Consider the following 21,577-nt stretch of genomic DNA (forward strand, 5'->3'; position numbering starts at 1 on the left):
TGGCCGTTCGTGTCAGGTTACCGTGGATCACAGTCCTACAGAGACATCTCTCACTCCCGTAGAGGGGAAGAGGTATAGAGGGATTAATGGGGGGGGGGTTATGACACCTCATGCCCATTGTAAATCTCAAGGCAGCAGACGAATCCCTTGTCTTCTCAGTGTGGAGGATTGGAATGTATGGTGGGCCTATGGAGAATCTACCTCAGAACGGTAACATGCAATAAATGGACTTTGGGACATTATATTTCATCAGATAAAATGGTGGTAACAAGGATAGATGGAATATGAAAACGAATGTCATTTTTTTATGTTATTAAAAGTTAAATAACAAAAAACTTTGTAACTTGAAGAGCTTTCATAATATGTACATGATGTTTACATACTGTGCGTTGTGTAGAAAATATCCAGATCAAAGAGAATGTTTTTGTAACAATGAACCATGATTTTAGTTGTCTAACGAGATCATGGTACATTGTGATACCTTGCCTCGTAACTAGATACACCCCCAAAAACTTGCCATAAAGACAGAAACACCCCTTTGTGACCCGGGGTTGTAAAACATGAGTTAAGAATTTACATATTAGACTAAAACGGACCACAGCTGCAGCGTGATCTAAGATAGTCGCGACCCCAAACGCAACACTAGAAAGAGGACAAAGGAACCTCTTAACAATCAAGGCTACGGTTGATTACTGTATATAAGACGGGGAATTCAAGAAGAACCAGCCAGTTATTCTCTTCAAATCATTGGTTGTCTACACGGCCCTCCTACCCAAGCTGGGAGTGTTGAGACGGCTGATTAGCCTCCTCAGAAGTCCACTCTCACAGAACGAGTGCAAGGGAACAGACCACTAAGAGAAAGGACACTGACATCGTGTGGATGTGTATCTTATATTATCATTTAAATTGTTAGTAAATAAATAATCAACTCAATTGGAGTGGTACGGAATTATTTAGTGAGACCCGGGTTTGTGCAGATTTACGAATTAGGCAACATTCGGGATGAGACTGATTAGGAAATTAATTAATTATCGACTGATATGAAATCGATATTCTGATATTCTTTGAGTTAATTTGGGAAATGGTAACTCATGAAACAAACCTTTCCAAAGGTTCCCCAGGTTACTGAGTTAGTGGTTGCCTGATGAATTTAATCACGTAATTATAAACACATAATTATTCGATAAACAGCAGTCGCCACATTAATGATACCAACGTTACGACATCGGTATTTTGCAGACGTCTGTTTGTAAGGCTTGTACCTCGTGCTCTGTCTCGCGTCATCTGTGTTTTTTCTTTCAACTAAGGCAGCATAATTGAGATAATCAAACTTTACGCAAAGTGTATGAGTTGACATGGCATGCCCTAGATTGGAACTACTCTCAGTAAATAGTTTTATCTACTGTACAGATGGAGATTAATTACATACAGCACAGACTGTGTTCTGCTGTGGAAGATATGAGTCAGATATGGGTTTCACACACATGAATACACTCCGCAACCTACAATCAGTAGAGGTCTTTAGTATCCCAGCAACACAACCATTGACATTGTAGAGGCAGGGGACTGCTTAACGTGGTCTGTGTTCGACAACAGGTTCAACCTTTGTCAACCAGCATGCCCAACATACAATATTTTTGTTCCAGTATTAGGAAGGTACAATGCTATCACAGTGTATCTTACAACAATTACAGTTGTGTTTCCATGATCTGCATCGTTGATGTCAACACACGTGTTAATTGGTTTGTTAGTTAACTCATTAAATCAATTATTAATTCACTGAAACAACCATTTTTATATTGATCAACATTTCATTGCAAGTTTTATGCAACCTTTTCATTTACTTTCAGTATCAGACATATAAAAGAGCCCTCTGGGTAAACGATCACCAACAGTACTCAGCCAATTAAAAACCTGGGAAATGGTTCAATAGAAAACTCTGTTCCTGGTTGTGCGTCATTTGTACTCTCTTCATGTCTTCTGGGTTCTTCTGTTCACGGCTGTCCAGTGTCCACAGCACTTTAGACAAAACACAAGAATGTACTCTGCTGATTGCTCTTACTCAGACGCCCCCAAAAAATCAGAAGACATGAATGTTTCAGCAGCAAACTGTCAATGCTGCTGACATGTTGATGTCTTAACAAATCATAGAGCAGGTATAGTAGGTCCTTCACACCAGTGGAGCACCCTTTTGCTCTTCAAGACCAGGGTTGGTGAACACTGCTTTACACTGCTACCAGAAAGTGTTCTCAGAGGGAGCGTTAATTCCTCACACAGCTGACTGGATCTCGCTGCACACGTAGATGTTACTGGGCCTCACCCTCCTGCGGCTCCGGCCCGGCAACCTGGGACACAGCCTGCAGCTCTTGGGCATAAATTCCAGACAAGCCTCCCGGAACTTCCTGATCCTCCAGCAGTAGATGACGGGGTTAAACACCGTCTTCAGGTAGCTGAGCCAAAGTGCCCCCACACTGACAGGGTAAAAAGCCGGGCTGAAGTAGAACCTTTGGCTGAACACGGCCAGCAGACTGACAACGGTGTGGGGTAGCCAGCACACAGAGAAGCCGATATAGAGGATGAGGATGGTGGTGAAGGCACGGGTCTTGAAGCTCATGTCCACATTGACCTGGGGGGGCCGTTGCAGGCCGGTAAGACCCAGCTTGCTGACCTGGTTGAGGGCCGGAAGGCTGGCCTGGTCGTAGGTGTGGTTGTGGATGCGCAGGGCATTGCGGCGCACCGTGTTGAGGATGCACAGGTAGGAGTAGAGCATGATGCCGAACGGCACAAAGAACACAGCCACCACCAGCAGCACCGTGTAGCTGCGGTCGGACAGCGACTCACTGTAGCCCAGCACGCACTGTGGCGCCCAGGCCTCCCCAATGCCTGTCACACCCGCCGTGCCCGCCCGCCAGCCGATCACAGACGGTAGCGCCACGCAGAGGGACAGCGCCCAGGAAGCGACAATGAGCAGCTTGGCGCGGTGCGGTGTCAGCTTATCCTGCCTCTGAACGATGATTAGGAAGCGGTCTACACTGATGATGAGGAGGATGTACACGCCTTCCAGGACGAAGAGCCAGTAGAGCATAACGGAAGCACGGCAGAACCCTCCCCCGAAGTGCCAGTCGGCCGTAACCATGGTAACGGCAGTGAAGGGCATGCAGAGCAGCGAGAGCATGATGTCAGAGAACGCCAGTGTGGCGAGGAGCAGGTTGATGGCGGAACGCATGGCGGGCTTCTGGTAGACGATCAGACAAACGATAGCGTTTCCCAGGAAACCAATGGTGATCATGAAGATCATGATGGCGGCCAGCGTCACACGCAGGGTGACAGGCATGAAGGGACTAGTAGCCCCAACCCCTGGCGGCGACGGTGGTGGTGAAATCACCACCCCTTCCTCCTCATCTGGCTCCATCAGGGGGGCACACCTAGCCAGCAGGCTGCCGTTGCAAAACTCCATGGCAATAGTCACCAGTCTACCAGTCAGTCCGACCCTGGATATGCATCATTGTTCTTTCGTCTGAGATTATGTTGTTGTCAGCTTCCTCGGTCAGTCACAAGTCTCCTCATTCATGGCAAGGTCTGAAACAGGAGCAAAATGAAACACGTAAGAAACACGTAGGAACAAATCCTGCATACCAGAATCATTTGAGTGCAATATAGTTCCTTAAGAACAAAACAGACTGCACCGACTTGTTGATTAGCCACTGTTCATCGACACCCAGCCGGTGATCTACTGCGCACAGCCGACGTTCGCTATGGTTTTGTCCGATGTGAATTAATAGTAGTGCTATGGGCTGTGGACATACACCTTGTACCCCTGCACATCAACTCGGTACTCCCTATATATAACTATGTCATTTTTACTCTTTATTTTTATTTGTTATTCACTCTGTATTTATTCCTCACGTCACTATTTTTATAACATTTTTTATCTTATCTGGATTATTGTAAATTAACCCGGAAGCATTTCACTGTTAGTCTACACCTGTTGTCTATGAAACATGTGACAAATACAATTTTATTTTATTTTATAACTTAAGTCCATATTTGTAGCACTATCAGAGTTGTTGTTTTCTATATTGGGGAATCCCACACAATCAGGAATGAAGCTAGTGATGGGCTAGGAGCGAGGGTATGGCTCATCAGCTTGTCACAGAGACTCTGCTAGAGTCTGTGAGCTCATGTTCATCCTGTTTCCACACAATGCAACAAAATCTCATCTGCTGGTGGAGCTCCACTACAGAATGTAATCCAGATGAAAGTGTGGCATCTTCAAAAGAGCTCACTCACAGGACACGACTGTTGCTATGGTTTCAACCCTTTCTCTCGTTCTGGGGGTGGTGTGGAGGACCGGGTTGGGGAATACTCTGGTTTTCAGCACTCCATCATGATGCACCACGTGGTTCCTTTCCCTGTACCCTGTTCCATGGAGCCCTTCTCAACAGCTACGCAGCTCTCAGACAGGGAGGTGACAATCTGGAAGACAGGATCACTGTGTCAACATTATGGCTCTCATCAACCAATTAATATGGAGGTCACATTGTGTGTGTGTGTGTGTGTGTGTGTGTGTGTGTGTGTGTGTGTGTGTGTGTGTGTGTGTGTGTGTGTGTGTGTGTGTGTGTGTGTGTGTGTGTGTGTGTGTGTGTGTGTGTGTGTGTGTGTGTGTGTGTGTGTGTGTGTGTGTGTGTGTGTGTGTGTGTGTGTGTGTGTGTGTGTGCGTGCGTGCGAGCATGCGTGCATGTGTGTGTGTGCGTGCGTGTGCGTGTGTGAACATATCACTGCCTCAAGTTTTACAAAGGAAACTTCTATATGAACTATTCCTTGGAAAATGGCTGTAGATTCTCGTACAAGACCTTGCATCAAAAGTGTAAGTGATTGTTATTGAGGCAAACAGGTCATCAGTTCCACAGCAGCAAGGCCCCCCACCCATCCCTTCTGTTACCTGAAAATGTCTGTGACATTATATTGTCTGTGTTTGAGAGGGGCTGTTGGGACCCACATACACACTCGGTCTCAGAGATGTCTAACTCTGAAAATCCCTTTGGTCTCCACTGAGGTAGGTAAATCAGCTTTTAGTTTTCTTGCACCTTATTTGTGGAACAATCCAAATATCAAACCATCCCTTCAACACTTACTTACTAGTCTATTTCCTCCAGTGCCGGAGTGAAATGACTCTCTGGTATAAATACATGTGACAGGAATAAGTAGAGCCCATTCTGAAGAAACAGAGCGTTGCTGCTACCAGGCTGCCCTCCCCCATTTCACCGTCCCTCCATCTCTTGTTGGATGAAATCCACCCACTGATAAAGGCCCGCACGTGGCCTGATGGAGAGAATAAATATGGCAATATAACAGAGAGATGAAAGACAGAAGGAAAGACGGAGAGAGAGAGGGGATATAGAGAGAGAGACGGCAGTGCATTCTCACAGTTGATTACATGCCTCAAGAGCACTTAATCTGTTCCGAGATGAAAAGGTGGTACTTTAGATATTTGTATTTAACCTTTATTTATAAAGGGAATCCCAATTAAGACCAGGGTCTCTTTTTCAATGGTGCCCCGTGTTACAGCAATCAACAATCTGAACAGCTTGAACAGATACAATTACATAATGTAGAGAGAAAAAATTATATAAAGTGCTAAATGTATTAGATTTAACAAGTGTACAATGAACAAGTCTTGAAGCGACCAAATCAAATCAAGCTTCATTTATACATTTCAGACATGGAATGCAACACAATGTGCTTTACAGGGGAAAAATATATGAAAACAATTCAAAATATTTACTACACAACAAACCTAACAGGATAAAAAAAAACTAAAGAATAACAAAAACTGAACGACTGAACGAAAAAGCACCCTCCGGAAAAGCAAAGGTGTGTTTTAAGTTCTCTTTTAAAAATGTCCACAGTTTCAGCCCTGCTCAGGTTCTCTGGCAGGCTATGACTCTCCATGCCTCTTAGTCCTGGACTTTGGGATAGTTAAAAGGCCAGTACCAGAGGACCTGAGGGACCTACTGGGTACATAACTTAAAAACATGTCTGACATGTATTGGGGTGCCCAATACAATTATCTTTAAATTAACTCACAGACAGTCAGTGCAGAGGCCTTAAAGCCAGTGTAATGTGTGCTCTCCATCTGGTCTTGGTCAGTATCTGTGCTGCAGAATTATGTATGTTTTGCAGTTGACCAATGGCTTTTTTGGTTAGACCAGACAGGAGAGCATTACAGTAGTCAATGTAAAATGACACCTAGGTTTTTTACCTGGTGTTTTATTTTTATTGCCCGTGAATTATTATGTGCGGCCACATTTTCTCTTGTCTTGATTTAGCTGGAGGAAGTTGTGAGCCATCCAACTACTTAAATCACTAATACAGTCTAATAATTTATCTGTGGAGCTAAAATCCTCTGGTGACACAGAAATGTAAAGTCGTGTATAGTCTGTGTAGCAGCGAAAATCTCTACTGTGCTTTCTGATAATGCTGCCATGTACAGGACCCAAATTGAACCTTGTGGAAAGCCACATGTGATACATCTATGTATTTTCTCTGAGATACTGTGCATTTGGAAAGTATTCAGACTCCTTCACTTTTTCAACATTTTGTTATGTTGCATATTCAAAAATTGATTAAATAAAACGTTCTCCTTATCAATCTACACACAATACCCCATTATGACAAAGTGATAAAAGGTTTTTAGAATATTTTTCAAATTTATTACAAATAATTAACAGAAATACCTTATTTACATAAGAATTCAGACCCTTTGCTATGAGTCTCGAAAATGAGCTCATGTTCATCATGTTTCCATTGATCATCCTTGAGATGTTTCTACAACTTGATTGGAGTCCACCTGTGGTAAATTCAATTGATTGTACATGGTTTGGGAAGTCACACACTTGTCTATATAAGGTCCCACAGTTGACAGCATGTCAGAGCAAAAACCAAGCCATGAGGTAGAAGGAATTGTCTGTAGAGTTCCAAGACAGGATAGTGTCAAGGCACAGATCTGGGGAAGAGTACCACAAAATTTCTGCAGCATTGAAGGTCCCCAAGAACACAGTAGCCTCCATAATTATTAAATGGAAGAAGTTTGAAACCACCAAGACTCTTCCTAGAGCTGGCCGCCCAGCCAAACTGATCAATCAGGGGAGAAGGGCCTTGGTCAGGGAGGTGACCAAGAACATTTACATTTACATTACATTTAAGTCATTTAGCAGACGCTCTTATCCAGAGCGACTTACAAATTGGTGCAAACACCTATGACAACCAATGGAACAGCCACTTGCATCTAAATCTTGTTGGGGGGGAGAAGGGGGGTGAGAAGGATTACTTACCCTTACTTACCCTATCCTAGGTATTCCTTGAAGAGGTGGGGTTTCAGGTGTCTCCGGAAGGTGGTGATTGACTCCGCTGTCCTGGCGTCGTGAGGGAGTTTGTTCCACCATTGGGGGCCAGAGCAGCGAACAGTTTTGACTGGGCTGAGCGGGAACTCTACTTCCTCAGTGGTAGGGAGGCGAGCAGGCCAGAGGTGGATGAACGCAGTGCCCTTGTTTGGGTGTAGGGACTGATCAGAGCCTGGAGGTACTGAGGTGCCGTTCCCCTCACAGCTCCGTAGGCAAGCACCATGGTCTTGTAGCGGATGCGAGCTTCAACTGGAAGCCAGTGGAGAGAGCGGAGGAGCGGGGTGACGTGAGAGAACTTGGGAAGGTTGAACACCAGACGGGCTGCGGCGTTCTGGATGAGTTGTAGGGGTTTAATGGCACAGGCAGGGAGCCCAGCCAACAGCGAGTTGCAGTAATCAAGACGGGAGATGACAAGTGCCTGGATTAGGACCTGCGCCGCTTCCTGTGTGAGGCAGGGTCGTACTCTGCGGATGTTGTAGAGCATGAACCTACAGGAACGGGACACCGCCTTGATGTTAGTTGAGAACGTCAGGGTGTTGTCCAGGATCACGCCAAGGTTCTTAGCGCTCTGGGAGGAGGACACAATGGAGTTGTCAACCGTGATGGCGAGATCATGGAGCGGGCAGTCCTTCCCGGGAGGAAGAGGAGCTCCGTCTTGCTGAGGTTCAGCTTGAGGTGGTGATCCGTCATCCACACTGATATGTCTGCCAGACATGCAGAGATGCGATTCGCCACCTGGTCATCAGAAGGGGAAAGGAGAAGATTAATTGTGTGTCGTCTGCATAGCAATGATAGGAGAGACCATGTGAGGTTATGACAGAGCCAAGTGACTTGGTGTATAGCGAGAATAAGAGAGGGCCTAGAACAGAGCCCTGGGGGACACCAGTGGTGAGAGCGCGTGGTGAGGAGACAGATTCTCGCCACGCCACCTGGTAGGAGCGACCTGTCAGGTAGGACGCAATCCAAGCGTGGGCCGCGCCGGAGATGCCCAACTCGGAGAGGGTGGAGAGGAGGATCTGATGGTTCACAGTATCGAAGGCAGCCGATAGGTCTAGAAGGATGAGAGCAGAGGAGAGAGAGTTAGCTTTAGCAGTGCGGAGCGCCTCCGTGATACAGAGAAGAGCAGTCTCAGTTGAATGACTAGTCTTGAAACCTGACTGATTTGGATCAAGAAGGTCATTCTGAGAGAGATAGGGGTAGAGCTGGCCAAGGACGGCACGCTCAAGAGTTTTGGAGAGAAAAGAGAAGGGATACTGGTCTGTAGTTGTTGACATCGGAGGGATCGAGTGTAGGTTTTTTCAGAAGGGGTGCAACTCTCGCTCTCTTGAAGACGGGAGGGACGTAGCCAGCGGTCAGGGATGAGTTGATGAGCGAGGTGAGGTAAGGGAGAAGGTCTCCGGAAATGGTCTGGAGAAGAGAGGAGGGGATAGGGTCAAGCGGGCAGGTTGTTGGGCGGCCGGCCGTCACAAGACGCGAGATTTCATCTGGAGAGAGGGAGAAAGAGGTCAGAGCATAGGGTAGGGCAGTGTGAGCAGAACCAGCGGTGTCGTTTGACTTAGCAAACGAGGATCGGATGTCATCGACCTTCTTTTCAAAATGGTTGACGAAGTCATCTGCAGAGAGGGAGGAGGGGGGGGATTCAGGAGGGAGGAGAAGGTGGCAAAGAGCTTCCTAGGGTTAGAGGCAGATGCTTGGAATTTAGAATGGTAGAAAGTGGCTTTAGCAGCAGAGACAGAGGAGGAAAATGTAGAGAGGAGGGAGTGAAAGGATGCCAGGTCCGCAGGGAGGCGAGTTTTCCTCCATTTCCGCTCGGCTGCCCGGAGCCCTGTTCTGTGAGCTCGCAATGAGTCGTCGAGCCACGGAGCGGGAGGGGAGGACCGAGCCGGCCTGGAGGATAGGGGACATAGAGAGTCAAAGGATGCAGAAAGGGAGGAGAGGAGGGTTGAGGAGGCAGAATCAGGAGATAGGTTGGAGAAAGTTTGAGCAGAGGGAAGAGATGATAGGATGGAAGAGGAGAGAGTAGCGGGGAGAGAGAGCGAAGGTTGGGACGGCGCGATACCATCCGAGTAGGGGCAGTGTGGGAAGTGTTGGATGAGAGCGAGAGGGAAAAGGATACAAGGTAGTGGTCGGAGACTTGGAGGGGAGTTGCAATGAGGTTAGTGGAAGAACAGCATCTAGTAAAGATGAGGTCAAGCGTATTGCCTGCCTTGTGAGTAGGGGGAAGGTGAGAGGGTGAGGTCAAAAGAGGAGAGGAGTGGAAAGAAGGAGGCAGAGAGGAATGAGTCAAAGGTAGACGTGGGGAGGTTAAAGTCGCCCAGAACTGTGAGAGGTGAGCCGTCCTCAGGAAAGGAGCTTATCAAGGCATCAAGCTCATTGATGAACTCTCCGAGGGAACCTGGAGGGCGATAAATGATAAGGATGTTAAGCTTGAAAGGGCTGGTAACTGTGACAGCATGGAATTCAAAGGAGGCAATAGACAGATGGGTAAGGGGAGAAAGAGAGAAAGACCACTTGGGAGAGATGAGGATCCCGGTGCCACCACCCCGCTGACCAGAAGCTCTCGGGGTGTGCGAGAACACGTGGGCGGACGAGGAGAGAGCAGTAGGAGTAGCAGTGTTATCTGTGGTGATCCATGTTTCCGTCAGTGCCAAGAAGTCAAGGGACTGGAGGGAGGCATAGGCTGAGATGAACTCTGCCTTGTTGGCCGCAGATCGGCAGTTCCAGAGGCTACCGGAGACCTGGAACTCCACGTGGGTCGTACTCGCTGGGACCACCAGATTAGGGTGGTCGCGGCCACGCGGTGTGGAGCGTTTGTATGGTCTGTGCAGAGAGGAGAGAACAGGGATAGACAGACACATAGTTGACAGGCTACAGAAAAGGCTACGCTAATGCAAGGAAATTGGAATGACAAGTGGACTACACGTCTCGAATGTTCAGAAAGTTAAGCTTACGTAGCAAGAATCTTATTGACTAAAATGATTAAAATGATACAGTACTGCTAAAGTAGGCTAGCTGGCAGTAGCTGCGTTGTTGGCACTACACTAATCAAGTCGTTCCGTTGAGTGTAATAATTTCTACAGTGCTGCTATTCGGGGCTAGCTGGCTAGCTAGCAGTGTTGTTTACGTTACGTTGAGTTAAAAGAACGACAATAGCTGGCTAGCTAACCTAGGAAATCGGTCTAGACTACACAATTATCTTTGAAACAAAGACGGCTATGTAGCTAGCTATGTAGCTAGCTACGATCAAACAAATCAAACCGTTGTACTGTAATGAAATGAAAATGTGATACTCCCTGACCGGTGATTGAATTCGAATCAGTAAACGTGTGGTGACGTTGGCTAGCTGTTAGCTGTTAGCTGTTGGCTAGCTAGCAGAGTCTCCTACGTTAAGGACGACAAATAGCTGGCTAGCGAACCTCAGTGAATTAAGATAATCACTCCAAGGCTACACACACTAAACTACACAATTATCTTGGAAACAAAGACAGCTATGTAGCTAGCTAACACTGAACTAATCAAGTCGTACAGTTGAGTGAATAGCACTACAGTGATGCTAATCTGTGTGCGTTAGCTAGCGTTGCTAGCTCCTGGGCGAATAGCAGTGAAGGCTACGTTAGGGCGACGAAATACGAAATACGATAATTATGCAATTATCTCTGATACAAGGACGGCTATGTAGCTAGCTAAGAAGAATTGCTAAGATTATGAACCTGATGGTGACTCTGACAGAGCTCCAGTGTTCCTCTGTTGAGATGGGAGAACCTTCCAGAAGGACAACCATCTCTGCCACACTCCACCGATCAGGCCTTTATAGTAGAGTGGCCAGACAGAAGAAACTCGTCAGTAAAAGGCACATGACAGCTCGCTTGGAGTTTGTCAAAAAGGCACCTAAAGGACTCTCAGACCATGAGAAACAAGATTCTCTGGTCTGATGAAAGCAATACTGAACTCTATGGCCTGAATGCCAAGCGTCACATCTGGAGCAAACCAGGCACCGATCATCACTTGGCCAATACCATCCCTACGGTGAAGCATGGTTTGGCAGCATCATGCTGTGGGGATGTTTTTCAGTGGCGGGGACTGGGAGACTAGTCAGGATCGAGGGAAAGATGAAAGGAGCAAATAGAAAGAGATCCTTGATGAAAACCTGCTCCAGAGCGCTCAGGACTTCAGACTGGGGTGAAGGTTCACCTTCCAACAGGACAATGACCCTATGCACACAGCCAAGACAACGCAGGAGTGACTTCGGGACAAGTCTCTGAATGTCCTTGAGTGGCCCAGCCAGAGCCCGGACTTGAACCCGATCGAATATCTCTGGAGAGACCTGAAAATAGCTGCGCAGCAACCTAACAAGAGCTGTTTGGCATCTGTATTGGCTCTAAAATCATTTACCACTTTAACTAAGGCTGTCTGTGCTGTCTGTGCTGTGCTGTGGTGGGCCCACAAAGCAGATTGGATTTATTTTTAAATACAGTTGGCACTTAAAAAATGATTGAGCTGTTAGAAAACCAATTTCTCCTGAATTTTGCTTAAAAATGTAACGTTGGAGATTCAACAACAATTGTCAAGAGCTGAAGGTTCTAGATTACTTTTCTTGAGAAGGGGTTTCACCATAGCAGTTTTTAGTGCAGTGGGGAAAATTTCTGTGAACATGGCGTGATTAACAGTAGCTTGCACTTCTTCAGATAGGCAATGAAACACTTTTTTGAAGGTGGGGAGGATATGATCGAGAAGGCAGGTAGAAAGCTTAAGTTGTGATACCACTTTCCTTTGCTTGGTAGGCTAGGGCACATATCATCAAACTTCTTATCAGGTCTTGCTTGACTGAAACCCAGCCTAATGTTTGTTATCTTGTTTCTAAAATATGCAGCAAACTCATCACATTTCAATGTGGAGAAAAGTTCACATAGGTTTGCGGGGGTAGGATTTGTCAGGCCATCAATGGTTAAGAAGAGCACTCTGAATTATTATTTTGGCATTTAGCGATCAAGTTACAAAAATGAGCATTTCTGGCATTTCTAATTGCCTTGTTATATACGCCAAGTTGCTCTCTCAAAATATCATAATGGACATGCAACTTTGACTTTCTCCACTTCCAGTCTGCCTTTTTGCAATTTGTCTTTAATTTATTAGTTTCCTCACTCATCCAAGGGTGTGGCCTTTACTGGTGCTAAGGCATCAATGATTGCCCTTAATTTGCTATTAAAGTTATCATCTAAATCATCACAAGTGGAAAGTGACCTAATGAAACAAGGACGTCCAGCTCTGAAATACCCTTACAGAAAAACCACATGAATTTCATGTAATCGCATGTGATCTTATGTGAAGTTAATGTGATAACATGTAACAACATGTAAAAGCAACATGTGATAACATGACACTACACATGTGAAAACAGGATCTCATGTGAAATACTGTAAATGTGACAACATGGGCATGCAGAATTTCAACATGTGAAACCATGAAACTACACCTGACAACATGCAATTGCACATGTGAGTTTTGTTGCGAAATAGGAAGCCGATTCTAGATTTCTTTTTGGAATTGGAGATGCTTAATGTGAGTCTGGAAGGAGAGTTTACAGTCTAACCAGACACCTAGGCATTTGTAGTTGTCCACATATTCTAAGTCAGAACCGGCCAGAGTAGTGATGCTGGACGGGTGAGAAGGTGTGGGCAGCGATCGGTAGAAGAGCATGCATTTAGTTTTTCTTGCATTTAAGAGCAGTTGGAGGCCACAGAAGGAGAGTTGTATGGCATTGACGCTCGCCTGGAGGTTATTTAACACAGTGTCTAAAGAAGGACCAGATGTATACAGAATGGTGTCGTCTGCGTAGAGGTGGATCGAAGAATCACTAGCAGCAAGAGCGACATCATTGATATATACAGAGAAAAGAGTCGGCCCGAGAATTGAACCTTGTGGCGACCCCATAGAGACTGCCAGAGGTCCGGACAACAGGCCCTCCGATTTGACATACTGAACTCCATCTGAGAAGTAGTTGGTGAACCAGGCGAGGCAGTCATTTGAGAAACCAAGGCTATTGAGTCACGAATACAGTGATTGACAGAGTCGAAAGCCTTGGTCAGGTCGATGAAGACAGCTGCACAGTACTGTCTGTTATCGATGGTGGTTATGATATCATTTGGACCTTGAGCGTGGCTGAGATGCACCCATGACCAGCTCCGAAACCAGATTGCAGAGCAGAGAAGGTACGGTAGGATTCGAAATGGTCCGTGATCTGTTTGTTAACTTGGCTTTCAAAGACTTTAGCAAGGCAGGGCAGGATAGATATAGGTCTGTAACAGTTTGGGTTTAGAGTGTCTCCTCCTTTGAAGAGGGGGATGACCGCGGCAGCTTTCCAATCTTTAGGGATCTCAGAAGATATGAAAGGGCGGTTGAACAGGCTAGTAATAGGGGTTGCAACAATTGTAGGGGAAAATTTTAGAAAGAGAGGGTCCAGATTGTCTAGCCCAGCTGATTTGTAGGGGTCCAGATTTTGCAACTCTTTCAGAGCATCAACTGTCTGGATTTGGGTGAAGGAGAAGCGGGGGGAGGCTTGGGCAAGTTGCTGCGGGGGGTGCAGAGTTATTGGCCGCGGTAGGGGTAGCCAGCTGGAAAGCATGGCCAGCCATAGAAACATGCTTATTGAAATGGTTGATTATCGATTATTTGATTTATCGATGGTGACAGTGTTTCCTAGCCTCAGTGCAGTGGGCAGCTGGGAGGAGGTCTTATTCTCCATGGACTTTACAGTATCCCAAAACTTTTTGTGCTACAGGATGCACATTTCTGTTTGAAAAAGCTAGCCTTTGCTTTCCTAACTGACTGTGCATATTGGTTCCTAACTTCCCTGAAAAGTTGCATATCGCGGGGGCTATTCAATGCTAATGCAGTACGCCACAGGATGTTTTTGTACTGGTCAAGGGCAGTCAAGTCTGAAGTGAACCAAGGGCTATATCTGTTCTTAGTTCTACATTTATTGAATGGGGCATGCTTATTTAAGATTGTGAGGAAAGCACTTTTAAAGAATAACCAGGCATCCTGTACTGACGGGATGAGGTCAATATCCTTCCAGGATACCCGGGCCAGGTTGATTAGAAAGGCCTGCTCACTGAAATGTTTTAGGAGGCGTTTGACAGTGATGAGGGGTGGTCGTTTTACCGTGGACCCTTTACGGACGCAGGTAATGAGGCAGTGATCATTGAGATCTTTGTTTTAAGACAGCAGAGGTGTATTTAGAGGGCAAGTTGGAAAAGATGATATCTAAGAGGGTGCCCATGTTTATGGATTTAGAGTTGTACCTGGTAGGTTCCTTGATAATTTGTGTGAGATTGAGGGCCTCTAGCTTAGATTGCAGGACAGTCGGGGTGTTAAGAATATCACAGTTTAGATCACCTAACAGTGCGAACTCTGGCCCAACGCTCTAACCACTACGCTACCTGCCACCCCAATCTAAGGTAACACCAAGTAATTTAGTAACTTTTCCTGAAGGGATTGCATACATGTACTTCTTCCTTGTCCTGGGAAATGTTCTTGTTACTTATGTTGTGTCTTTGGCTATGCTGGATTAAGTGATATGACATGCTATTCTATCAAATTATTTCTTCGTAATTAATCTTACCTGATTGAGCTAATCATGTGAATGTAATTAACTAGAGAGTCGGGCACCACAAAATAATATTTATAAAGCTGTTATCTTCCGAATGTTATCTTCCGAATGTTATCTTCCGAATAAACTCTCTTTTACATCAATAGCAGTCAATATTAATCGTCATCTTAATTCAGTCTCATCTGAAAGTTGTAAATTCTTGGTTATCTGCACGAACGCTAGCTAACAATTTGAATCAGCAATACAAAATAGGGTTTAATTATTTATTTACTAAATACCTAACTAATCACACAGAATTAAACATACACATAATTAAATCATAACTTAATTACAAATTACGTCATAAAGGAAAACGTCCCTGGTGGGCGGAACAGATATGACAGCTGGTTACACAAAAGAAAAGGGCTGGGTTTGAGTGAAAGAGAGGGAAGACTGAGGAACAAAGGGAGAAGCTGTGCTATCGGAAATACAGTATCTCATGCATTCTAAGTTACCGCCCATTTGGAAAAGGAAAATGCAATGGGCGTGTTTGAAAAGTTTATAGCCCATGTCCCTTCACAGGGGTGGGCCACTGATTGAGCAGAGCCCTATCTTATGAAAACCCAAATCTCACATTTTAGAAGCTAAAATCACATTTCATCCCATCACAAATAATTTCATATTCAAAAATGTAAATTGAACAACAATTCCATGTGAATCCGATAACTCTTATCATTGATGAGAATGTCTCAGGTGACCACCGAACTGACATCATATTCATTAAGTACCACCGCATATGTTCAATTGGTCGGATTACCAGAATATAGTTAATTTCCCCCCATCTTCTGATGTTCCCAGAATGTCTATGTTAACCAAGGGTTTTGCAAATGTAACATCAGTAGGGTAGAGAGAGGAAAAAGGGGGGAAGAGGTATTTATGACTGTCATAAACTTACCCCTAGGCCAACGTCATGACACTTACAACCTCATGCTAATCACATTAGCCTACATTAGCTCAACTGTCCCGCAGCGGACCCACCGATCCTGAAGAAGTTTCTAACTATATGTGCAGTTTATATGTGCCAGTGTATTCAACACGGGGCGTGGAATGGCAGAGTATGACCAGGAGGATGTCACACAGATATGACAGACTGACTAACTGACTGATGGCAGCAGGTGCCATTATTACATGCTCAAGATGACCTGGCCACCTAGTCTGGCACTCACTCATGTTTCTCCTGTTAATACCTACATCGACATCAATTGGATTCAATAAAACACACTGTTTCCTATGATACATATTAGGCTTTGCTCTCTACTGCTACCCTGCCTGCACTCCTTACAACAACAGATTGTCTGAGCATCTTAGTTCCAACTATACAATCAATATGGTGTAAATATATAATCTGGCTGTGTTTTTATCCATCCACTGTTTGGTGTAGGCTACTCACATCGATGAACTCTATCCAATGAGATATCAGAAAACTGTCTGGTGTACTTATGCCACTTCAATGCACTCTATCCAATGAGAATGCAGATTACAATTCAGGCAACACAAAGAGAACAGCCCTCTTCTTCATCAGGTCAATATATGGTTGCTGGGATGACATTTCTTGGTAGTTACAATGATTGAGAGTAGCTGTGTACATAAAGTGGAAATTACAGCGTTTTAGCTACTTTGCAGATATGAAACAAACAGACAATCATAATATCAGTCAAAAATATCAAATTCACAGTTTATGCTACAAAACCAACTTTATAAGAGGTTTAAAAATAGGTTCTAATTGACTTAACATTCCATGATGTACACTAAGGCATTGTTGGCAGAGTAGATGGATGCAGTTCAATGCATGATTAATATAATTCCCCAATACATTTCTTGTTAGTTAAAAATACATTGTACCAGGTGGTAAATAACAGCTGGCCTCGTACATTGTTTGCTGCCTCTATTCGGGATGCATTGTTTCAGTTTCAATGACTCAATGTTTAGGACAAAAATGGACAAACGTTACGTTATATCAATACAATCAAACTACCAATTTCAATGATCACAAGTCAGTCATAATGTGGCTAATATATGCTAGTGTATCTATTTATGTAGCAAGCTAAAAACACAGAGCCTAACGTTAGCTAGATAGCTAGCTAGCTACCTACTGGGAGGACATCATGTCATTGGAGGAGTGGGTTAGTGACTGACTTTTTCCTCTCGTATCGTTCTTTGGTGGCTACACAGGTAAAGAAATTCACTCTGGCTAGCTATCTACTCCGATTTCAGAGCACTCTTGTCTGAGTGTGCCAGAGCGCAGAATAACTGATGAATTTACAAATGTGCAAGGCCCTTTCTGAAATTAAATCAAATTGTATTGGCCACATACACATATTTATCAGATGTTATTGCGGGTGTAGCGAAATGCTTGTATGACCGGTGTCAGTAAACGTAAAAAGTGATAGTTAGTCACTAACGCTCTATATAACATATAAACAGCCTAACCAGCTCTGCTAGGGGGAGTACAATCATCAGTGAGGAGTTCTCTCATTATTTTTCTGGAAGTAGCTAGCTAGCAATGTAGCCAACTTTAGCCAGTTAGCTTGGGTGGTTGGTTGGTTGGTTGGGACAAGGCAAGCTGCAGAAGGATGAGCAGGCCATTCCCCATCGTTAATCAGTGCAATTTTGACAGCCAACTAGCTTTAAAATCTTAAGAGGGTTTATCAGGACAGATGGTTATTTAAGCAATAAGGCCCGGGGGGTGTAGTATCTGGCCAAAATACCATGGCTAAAGACTGTTCTTATGCACAACTCAACGCCGTGGTATATTTCCCATATACCACAAACCCCTGAGGTGCCATATTGCAATTATAAACTGGCGACCAAATTAATTAGAGCAGTAAAAAGAAATGTTTTTTCATTCCCATAGTATACGACCTGAAATACCACAGCTGTCAGCCAATCAGCATTCAGAGCTCGAACCACACAGTTTATAATAGGTTTTATTTCATGCGGTGTCTATAAATTGTCCAAACGCACAGCCGCTTTCCCACTCTATATTGCTATAGAGTTTTCAGAAATGCCTTAGTATATGTAATTCCCAAACATTCTAAGAATTGATTAGGTTAAATGTGAAAATGAACATATCTGAGTCTCATATTCTTCCTAGGGGTGTACAGTGCATTCGGAAAGTATTCAGACCCCTTGACTTTTCCACATTTTGTTACATTGCGGCCTTATTCTAAAATAGATTCAATATTTTTTTTCACAAACAATATTCCATAAAGAAAAAGTGAAATTTGTAGCTAATTTATTACAAATAAAAAACAGAAATAACTTATTTACATGAGTATTCAGAGCCTTTGCTATGAGACTTGAAATTGAGTTCAGAAGCATCCTGTTTCCATTGATCATCCTTGACATGTTTCTACAACTTGATTGGAGTCCACCTGTGAAAAATGTAATTGATTTGACATGATTTCGAAAGGCACACACCTGTCTATATAAGTTCCCAGAGTTAACAATGCATGTCAGAGCAAAAACCAGGCCATGAGGTGGAAGGAATTGTCCGTAGAGCTCCGAGACAGGATTGTGTTGAGGCACAGATCTGGGGAAGGGTACCAAAACATTTCTGCAGCATTGACTAACAACGACCCTAAGCACACTGCCAAGACAACGCAGGAGAGGTTTTGGGACAAGTCTCTGAATGTCCTTGAGCGGCCCAGCCAGAGCCTGAACTTCAATCCGATCTAATATCGTTGGAGAGACCTGAAAATAGCTGTGCTGCGACGTTCCTCGTCCAACCTGACAGAGCTTGAGAGAATCTGCAGAGAAGAACGGGAGAAACTCCCCAAATACAGGTGTGCCAAGCTTGTAGCATCATACCCAAGAAGACTCGAGACTGTAAGCACTGCCAAAGGCGATTCAACAAAGTACTGAATAAAGAGTCTGAATACTTATGTAAATGTTATATTTACGTTGTTTTTATATACATTTGCACAAAAAGTTTTTGCTTGTTATTATGGAGTATTGTGTGTAGATTGATGAGGAAAAAAACTATTGAATCCATTTTAGAATAAGGCTGTAATGTAATGTTTGAATACTTTCCGAATGCACTGTATATGAACAGATTTTAATAAGATTTGATGTTGCTAAATGCTGTCAGTTCCACTTTACATAGGCTGTGTGTGTGTGTGTGTGTGTGTGTGTGTGTGTGTGTGTGTGTGTGTGTGTGTGTGTGTGTGTGTGTGTGTGTGTGTGTGTGTGTGTGTGTGTGTGTGTGTGTGTGTGTGTGTGTGTGTGTGTGTGTGTGTGTGTGCACGCGCATGTGTGAGTGAGAGAGACCAGCAGGTCTGAAAAACAGTACAGTTACATGTGTTTGAAACAAGCAATTGTTTGACTGAATATCTAATTATTGATGCAATATGCATAGAACCTTTGTTTCATCCTTTTTGTTGTGCAAACTTCTCACCATACCACAGAGAGGAGCTCATCCAAAAGAAGATATCCAGTCAGACCTGAACAGAAGGCCTACACTCTGGTCCTGGATAAATGGTCCATGGTCCTGGATAAAACCAACAAGGGTTTTATGCTTTCTATATCGAAATCGGGTTCCATATAGAACCCTATATGGAACCCAAGGGTTCTATATAGAATCACTTTTGGTTCAGTGAAGAAGAACCAATGGGGTTCTGATCAAAGAACCAACCTGATCATGGAACCTTTAGGGATGCCTTATATGAAGCACGTAATATAACTATTCTTGGTTCTTTCCAGATCCTTTTTTGTAAGAGTGTAGGCTATATGTTCACCTCCCCATAACCATAGTAAGGTATCTAGTAAAATCTGATCGAGATTTCATTTTTAAACAATCTGCTATTATTATGCGCACCCATTCTTTCTCCATCTTTAAAATTCGTAATACCTTTATAGCTGATTAAAGATTCACTTATTCAGTCAAGCAATTGACAATTTCGCCCGCATTCAGTATTATGTAACTGACTGTTTTGTCATACATTTCGCTAAATAGGCTACACCATAATCATCATTCCTCTCTATTCTCAGCAAGTAGACTAGAACAATGCGCATGGTTTCGAGCGCCTTAATTATATAACCTAGAAATGGTGATACATTACTGATGAAATACCTTCAATCACTCACTGCGAGTCACAATTCCCTTGATGATGAGTCTGTTCAGATGTCCTATGCCTGTTATCAATAGAAGACGTTTAGGAAGACACACCGTCCACGGAATAAACTCATTCCCTCGCCTCCTTCCATCCAGAATCCACTCCAAACCTCTTTGCTTTTCGCAATCGGTCATCAAAACCTGTCCAGTCGCCTGCTAACGCGCGAAGCGCGGAGCGATCCACTGGTTTCAAGGTGTTGCGTTGAAGATGAACCCCGACTGGCCGAATACTATAATTCATTTAGCTAGCAAGCACATCTTGTATTGAAAAAACGTATGGAATTCGAATTCGAAACATGCTACATAGACAAGGAATTCCACAGCAGATCATCTATCATAATAAATACCCTCACTCACTAACCGAGACTGAATAAAGAGAGAATGAACAGACCTCCCCACATGTCAATAGGTCTACCTGGACAACAGACATGTCAAAAGAAAAAGCACCTACATTGGGACTACACACACCTCATCAATCCCCTCTACAATCTATTAAATGTATTCAACAACACTATAGCCTACATGAGATCAACAATATTCTTTAGACATGCCTGCTACGTCGGCTACCATGTGTAGAACATGTTCATGCCTTTTTCACTTGAGATTAGTACCCTGTCACTCACACAAACACACACAGTACTGTGAAATTCTCCGGCGGATGTGCAGGCAGACAGGTGGATCGGGGGAGCATGGGAGGAGAGGAGAGAAACAGGAATAAAGGAAAGACTACTGCCAAATAGTCAAACATTATATTACTGACATGTACGAGAACTGTATTGTTCCCAGTAGATGGCAGTATTGTCATAGTGTTTATGAATATTTGGATTTACACCCAAGAGCCTTTAAGAGGTCAGTGGAGATACACTCCCATTTGCAAATAGGCATGCTCACACACACCCACAAGTTTTCATATTGTAACAGATCCACACACAGTATGCATCCCCTACTGTGTTTTGTATAAATGGTCTGAATCACCATCTCCCTGTTCATGGAGAAATATATATCGTCTTGAGATTTAATTGACTGAAATGTTGAGTACATTTCTACCAGAGGAGGCTGGTGGGAGCTATAGGAGGACGGGCTCCTTGTTATAGCTGGAATGGAAGTAATGGAAAAGTATCAAACACATCAAACATATGGAAACTTATTACAATGAGCCTATCCTCCTACAGCTCCTCCCACCAGCCACCACTGATTTCCACATACCACACCCACAGGTCTATGGTCTTTATATTGTACTGGAGCATGCATGATAAATTAGTGATACTCTTTTTATAGGCTCCAGAGCCAGTGCTGTTGGGTGAGAATGTCCCCAGTAAAGGGTAATTTAATTTGGATTGGTAGGACACTGTATCAGTATTCTCTCTCTCTCTCTCTCTCTCTCTCTCTCTCTCTCTCTCTCTCTCTCTCTCT

General features: G+C 44.1%; 1 protein-coding gene across 1 annotated transcript; it reads right to left on the minus strand.

Annotated features, from left to right (window-relative positions):
* Positions 1-1,713: 1,713 nt before the first annotated feature.
* LOC118386495 (high-affinity lysophosphatidic acid receptor-like) lies at positions 1,714-20,498 on the minus strand. Its single transcript, XM_035774217.2, has 3 exons — positions 20,123-20,498; positions 4,291-4,476; positions 1,714-3,579 (listed from the first exon to the last, which is right to left on the minus strand). Exon 3 carries the CDS (start codon positions 3,455-3,457, stop codon positions 2,270-2,272), a length of 1,188 nt encoding a protein of 395 aa, XP_035630110.1. The 5' UTR covers positions 3,458-3,579; positions 4,291-4,476; positions 20,123-20,498; the 3' UTR covers positions 1,714-2,269.
* Between the last annotated feature and the right edge of the window lie 1,079 nt (positions 20,499-21,577).

Source organism: Oncorhynchus keta, chromosome 7 (assembly GCF_023373465.1).
Source record: "Oncorhynchus keta strain PuntledgeMale-10-30-2019 chromosome 7, Oket_V2, whole genome shotgun sequence".
Classification (NCBI taxonomy): Eukaryota; Metazoa; Chordata; class Actinopteri; order Salmoniformes; family Salmonidae; genus Oncorhynchus; species Oncorhynchus keta.

What these genes read in the sequence shown, in the direction of transcription:
- LOC118386495 (XM_035774217.2), bottom strand. Translation starts at nt 3,457, where the DNA reads ATGGAGTTTTGCAACGGCAGCCTGCTGGCTAGGTGTGCCCCCCTGATG.